Source organism: Sturnus vulgaris, chromosome 1, assembly GCF_052056855.1.
Source record: "Sturnus vulgaris isolate bStuVul1 chromosome 1, bStuVul1.hap1, whole genome shotgun sequence".
Taxonomy (NCBI): domain Eukaryota; kingdom Metazoa; phylum Chordata; class Aves; order Passeriformes; family Sturnidae; genus Sturnus; species Sturnus vulgaris.
In genome coordinates, this window is record NC_142243.1 from 95,108,337 (window position 1) to 95,115,231 (window position 6,895).

Consider the following 6,895-nt stretch of genomic DNA (forward strand, 5'->3'; position numbering starts at 1 on the left):
ATGCATGGGTGTTAAGTAGCTTTTGGGTGCTTCCTTTGCCCGAGTGTCATTTGTCCATGTTGCTTCCTCATTGTCATGTATTTATTACAGAACTACTCTACAGACTTTCTGTTTTCATCGTAAGAATTATAATTTTAGACATAATAAGGTTCAGATTTTTTTTCTTCCTATACAATGGATCTTAATAGATACTGCCTAATCTTGAAAGAAAACTTTAAGCTTTTTTAAATTGCAGACACAGCAGCCTTGAGTTTGTTAAAATATTCTCAAGTATCTTTAAATTTTCTATTGCTATAGGTAAGCTGTTTGCTTTTAATGTCATTTTCTTAGTGTTTTGGGGAATTTTTGTGCTCCTAAATTGACCTAAGGGATTTTCCTGTCATGTTTTCTACTGATCAGTTTTAATTTCCCTTTTCAGCTCTGGAGGACTCACTGCTTTTCTGTTTTGGTAGCAGGGATGTCCTTCCTGCTTTGGTATCTGTTGTGACTTAGCAGTCTACAGAAGTTGAAGTCTGTCCTTCTTCCCCTTACAAGCCTTGGTGACTCCAGGCAGTAAAAACTGCCAGTATGGAATACTCTAAGCAAAGAGGAGAAATTGTAGAAAATGCCATCGTTATTTTAAAATTCTTCTAAACCAGGGGATTCTCTTAAGAATTTATACATTTGGCTCAGCTATAAGTTTCTTGGCATCCTTATGTTCATTTAGGGAAGTTCATATATATATATTTATAGGAAATACATTCTGGAGCTTAATCCAAAGGTTTGCAAACTTTCTGGCTCTCCATAGAGCCAAACCCATGCATTTCTATATCTGTTTTAGGTTTTCGTGGATTTTACTATTAGATTTTGCCAGTTGTGTGGCTCTCCAAATTCTGCTTCAGTGTACATACATTTCAGTTTTGTTGCTGGTTGCTTGCTTTGGGTTTTTTTTCTCTTTATATGTTGCTGTTCCTTCACAGTTATATTTTTACTGTCTAGCACTTGTTCTATTTTCCAAAGCAACAGTTATCACTAGTTTATATTGCTGTTTTTACTGCACTTAGGTTTTACATTTATTTTATTTTTTTTCCTTTAATCTGAGGCACGTTTTGGCCATTGCTTGTTCTTCTATTTGAAATTGTGCAAAGACAGCTCCTGCAGGTACACCAGCCCAGAATACCTCCTATTATTTTTCTTTTTAGACCTTTTGGTAGTTTGCAGAATTTTATTCATAATGCTTCTGTGGAAATAGAACCTCTATAAGAGCAGCTTCCTAATGTCTTCTCATACAATTTTCCACACACATGCAGTTCTTCTAAGATCCTTTCTGTGTTCTTGCTTGCAGTTACTAACTAGCATACAGGTGGATTCGAGAATTGTTTCCTGAAAATTAATAAATGCTTTTGCATTTGTACTAAATGTTATTCCCCCTTTACAGATGCAGAGAGAAGAAATACGATTATTATAGCCTGCCAAAAACCTCTGTTGTGATAGCTTTTTATAACGAGGCTTGGTCAACGCTTCTGCGAACTGTTCACAGTGTTCTTGAGACATCTCCGGATATACTTCTGGAAGAAATTATCCTTGTAGATGATTACAGTGACAAAGGTAGGAAGAATAAGTCTGAATAATATTGATTGTTGATGGTATTTTTGGTCAGCCAGTTGATAGGAGAAAATGTTATGTTGTTCAGATCACATACCAGAAAATTGTACAACAAAGGCCTCTCACTGAAAAATAGTTTTTGTTGCAGTGTGCCAGTGAAAAATTTGGCTTATGGACCAAATTTAGTTTGGAATGGGGAAGCACATTTACTGTGTTGTAACATGAGTGCTTGTGTGTATAGATAGACTACAGTCTGATCAGAGCACTTCAGGTTTCCTGAATTGAGCAAGTTTCGATTGCAGCAATGCTCCCCTGGTGTCTCATATAATGACAGTGACCTAGTTCTTTGGTCTTGTTTGAACAGCAGGATATAAAGGCAATGCTGGCATTTTTCACCACACATGAATTGTGTTAAGAATAAAACTTTTATACAGAAAATCTTAAGAAATATTTGAGAAGCACTTATCAATCTGGGAATGTATTATAGAGGTACAAGTGAAGCGTTCAGTTTCTTAAAAGTGATCATGATTTGTGTCCATCCACGTTCTGTGCTTTTTACACGTCCTTTCTAAACGTTCTAAATAGTAGAACCTGAGTTCAGAATGCCACAATCTTAAGAGCCCTACTATAAACAATGCACTAGTGAGGAGAGAGCTTTCTATAGCGTGACATAAATTATTTCAGACTGTATGATTCCCTCTCTTTTTGGTTTGTTACAGAGCATTTAAAGGAGGCTTTGGAGAACTACGTGGCTGGCCTGCGCAAGGTGCGTCTCATCCGCGCCAGCAAGCGAGAGGGGCTGGTTCGAGCGCGGCTGCTGGGGGCGTCTGTGGCCAAAGGAGACATCCTGACCTTCCTGGACTGCCACTGTGAATGCCACGAGGGCTGGCTGGAGCCCCTGCTGGCAAGGTGAGCTTATACTCTCGGCTGGTTTTCTCTCCCATTGGAGAAGAAGGGGCGAGACAGTTTGGCCCACTTCTGCAGTGGAAAAATGACTCATGGTTCACCAAAGGTTACTGCAGTCTCATCCCTGAGGCACTGTGAGTGTTTGCTGTTTGTCTCCTGGCTCTGGCAAGCAAATGGAAGTGTGAAAGAGCACAGCATGGTGGGGTTTTTTCCCTTTTTTTTTTTTTTTTCCCAAACTGCTCTTTTTCTTCAGTGGAAAGTTTTGGTTTTCAGGAAGACAAGTCCAAGACAAGTCCACGCCTCCAGCTTTGAAACTACCTTGGTAAAGGAGGCTACTTCTGTCAGCCTGGATGGTGGATGAGCAGAAGATTTGGAAAAATGTGTGCCCTGCAAAGCAGTGTTTCCATAAACAGATTGGAATATGAGTCAATAAACTCCATCTTCTTAAACCTGAGCAAATCCACCTTTCCAGACTGGTTCTGATATAAAGGATCATGGTATAGGATAGGGAGGAGTTAATATTGTGTCAACACTGACTCTTACTTGGAAACCATCTGTCCTGGGACACTGGACTTGATGCTTGTGTAGTCTCTTGTCTATTCTGCAGATCCGTCAGGCTGTTCAGAAAATTTCCGTTAATTAAAAGCAAGCAAACAAACAACAAAAACCGAAGGAACCTTCCCAAAACCCCCTAGAAACCAGAATACTAGCCTTCTGTTACAGCTGAGAATATTTATTGTATTCTTGAAGCCTCCCCCATGTGTAGCCAGCAGCCATACACGCACTTTTGTTGCTATGGGTTCAGCCACTGGTACTTCACCACAGCACCTGCTGCTCCTGCATCCCATTACAAGGCTCTATTGCTTTTGCCCTTTTGCTAACAGCTCATGGCTTTACCCCCTTGGATGCCGTTAGCAGATACCGATAGATGCAGGACCTGAATCAGACCTCCTAAATATTGTATGTAGAAAATCAGCTCTATTTAAAACATAATTAAAAGAAAAAAAATGTTTCCTCAAGGCCAGTGTTTTGATTTGAATCCTGTTAAGATTTCCACCAGGTACTGTAGACTACAGAAAAGAACCAGAAAAAAACGCCCTAATACAAACTGGAGAGAGACTTCCAAAAGTACATAGTGTCTTGATGTGTGCGAGTCTTCACGATTCCTAGTGGGACTCTGTTCTAAAATTTCCCATGTCCCTTTGAAATTATATCTAGAATTCTGTTTCAATATTTTTGTTTTCTTGTAATTGGCATACTTACCTTGCTTCTAAATTTCACAACGAGTGTATTCCAGGTAACTGTGGGCTAACTATGATAGTGTGAAGAAAGGAAAAAGGATAAACATCAAATCATGATCGTAGGATTAACAACTGTTCCCTAAGGAAATTGCATGACAGGGAGACCGTTCTGTGATTTCTTCACTTCTTTAGCGCACCACTAGATGGCAATCTTGAGGAAGGATTGGGATTTTTTTAAACTAAATGCTCGCCACCTGTAAAAAGTTTGCCCTCTCTCGGAATTCCTGCCGCTCTTGCTGCAGATGCAGACATACATCTCTAAGGGGTTTTTCTGCATCATATCGGACTCAAATGTATGGCAGCAATACAACAAGTGTTAGCATTTTGCAGTGCAAACATAGTTGTATTTGTAAGCTGCCTGTGCGTTGTACCATCTAGTTAATTCTTAATTTACAGAAAAGGTGATGGTTTTTCACTCACTTCCTTCCTTTCATAATTGAAATCATATGCCAGCTACCTGCTTTTTACTTATTTTCCTACTTGTTACAGGAGGAGCAAAATATTCTTACATTTTATTGTTTGTGTATCATTTTCATTGCTTTGTACAATGAGGATTTGTACAAAGTTTTATGCAAGTGAGACGGGAGATAACAATATTTGTGTAAGCCCTTTTGTGTGCTCTACCAAGCAAGATCTCAACGGGAGATCATAAAGAAGAAAACAGCTGTTTCACATATTCCCTCCAGCAACAAGAGGCCATTTCACACTTAAAGCAGTCTTCTCATCTCAGACAATATTAGTTTGGAATTGCTGCTGTTTTCTGCTGCATTTAACCATCACAAGCTACTGTAATTTCACAGTATGAGCCCTTGGTCAGCCTACAGGTTTTTGGCCTAACAATTCCATGAGGACTGAGCTCCCTTTGAATGACAGATGCACTGCATCTCTTACTTGTTTGACAAAATAATGTGTTCAGTTTTCCTTCACTTCTGAAATATGTAAATACAAGATGCAGGGCTAAAGTGCATACCTACATCTTTAAGTCAAACAAGTTACTTCATTTCACTGAACTGTCAGGGGATGTCTAACACCAGAACAGGGAAGATGTAAACAGTGTTTTAGGAGAAAGACCTTGGCTTGAGCTTGTGTGCTTGACATTGCTCCTAGTACTGAGGGAGGTCGTTCTAGAAGGTGAGGAGAAGGCTAAGAATCTCACTGCCTTCTGTTAGGATGAATCCTTTTGGAAAGGAATCCTGAAAACCCTACATGATCTTGAGAAATGGGAGGAAGGGAGTTACTACAAACTCCTTGTAGAAGTAGACCTGCAAGAAATGTCATCAGCTCTGCTGTATTCTTATTATGATAAAGATCTTGTCTATCTTTAGATCACTCTTGGTGTTAGGAATGTCATTCTGCAGTGCTATCTTGTTTCTGCTTTTGATCTCCTATATTGCCAGGATTTCTTCATTCTGTTATGTTTCATTTTTGGAGGTCTAATTCCCATGTTGCAGGTTTGGTTTTTCCTAAGCTCAGGGCTTCTTTTTGAGTTAGTGTTACAGTACTCAGTGCAACATTTGCAGATGATCACAGTTACAAGAAAAGCCATGACTTCAAGGGCCAAGAGTCTGACTGGTTTATTATTCATCATTGCAAAACTGTGCAATCAAACTGCTCTCTAAAACAGCCACTTTTACAAAAGAAAATGGACTTTTTTTTGTTGATAAAGTGATGCTGGCTATAGTAGCCAAACCAGATGTTGAATGTGTTATCTCAAGCCATCTGGCATACCTTGCTTCCACCATCCAGGAAGGTTGATGCTTGCCAGCAGAGTCCATCCTGATACATCCTCCTGATGATCCCCAGCAGGAAATTGGAGATTATTCTTGTATTGATTGTATCAAAATTTCCTTGTTTTTGCAGCATGAATTGAAAAGGAGCAAAACTTCATGTTTGGTATTGTAAGCATTCTTTGTTCTTGTTACCTCTAATTTTTTATTTTTAGAGAAGTTTCTAATGGAAGCCACTCTTTTGTTTTAAAATCATACCAGGATTGCTGAAGAAGAAACAGCTGTTGTCTGCCCTGTTATTGATGTTATTGACTGGAATACATTTGAGTACTTGGGCAATGCTGGTGAGCCACAGATTGGTGGATTTGACTGGCGGCTGGTCTTCACTTGGCATAGTGTCCCTGAAAGAGAACAAAAGCAGAGGAAGTCCAAGACCGACGTGATCAGGTTAATTTTTATGCATCCTATGAAACTGTGAATATGTTTTTGATTTCAACTGAAAATTCTGGGTGCTGAAAGATATTTGGGAAATGAACGTATTACTAAAAAGTATATATTTTGTTTAGTTCCCCATTTTTTTCCAAAATAGCTCTTGTTTACCATGCTCATGGGAAAAAATAGTGCTCAAAAAGCTGAAATTCCTGTTTCATCTTCCATATGGAAAACTTATTACAAAGTAGTCTCTTGACTCCTCTAAGCAAACTCTTACAGATACTTACCATCACATGGAAAGAGTGTAACTGATTAATTAATACTGGAGGATGTCTTCTGTGCCAAGCAAAGAGCTCCATGTTGTAAAAAAAAAAGTATCATGGGCAACAATGAAAAGGGTAAAAAATCACCAACCAGTAAGGAGGTAAAAGTAGTTTTGAAGATTTTTTTCTGTGCTGTATGATAGTTCCGGTTCACTGTGCTATTTTCAAATGTGAATCATTTTGCCAGTTCTTTACTGGGGTGAAAGAGTACAGCTCTGTCCACCATGGTTTCTGTGAAGGGCTAACTCGCAGAGCTCAGGCCAATGTCTTCATTATGGGTGTTAATTTTGTTTTATTTTAAGACAAGATGCCATCTATTGGTATTATTCGTCACTCGATGCTGTATTTTTAGGAGAAGTAAGAGAGGAGAACAAACAAGGCATCTGGAAAATGGGAATGGTAGACAAGATCCTGCTAGCTGAGGATCTGCTATGTTCAACCTAGCCCCATCTGCTATGGAAATTGCTGTATTTCAGCAGTTTATTGTAGTAAATTAACCTGTTTGGCGTTTTTAATAGTCATTTTGTTAGTACTTTTATCTGTTATTGTATAGACCACAAAAGATATGGAATTACCAATTTTTCTCAGTCTTTTGTGAGTTGCTTATCATGATATTAATACT

The 6,895-nt window shown here is 38.9% G+C and overlaps 1 protein-coding gene across 1 annotated transcript in view; it reads left to right on the plus strand.

The window, feature by feature from the left end:
* The window catches only part of GALNT12 (polypeptide N-acetylgalactosaminyltransferase 12), a 46,599-nt gene that overhangs the window by 12,233 nt on the left and 27,471 nt on the right, over window positions 1-6,895 (plus strand). Inside the window, exons 2-4 of the mRNA XM_014875135.2 lie at window positions 1,418-1,587; window positions 2,304-2,493; window positions 5,780-5,965. Of these exons, the coding sequence (XP_014730621.1) occupies window positions 1,418-1,587; window positions 2,304-2,493; window positions 5,780-5,965 (546 nt within the window). The remainder of the gene's footprint in view (window positions 1-1,417; window positions 1,588-2,303; window positions 2,494-5,779; window positions 5,966-6,895) is intronic.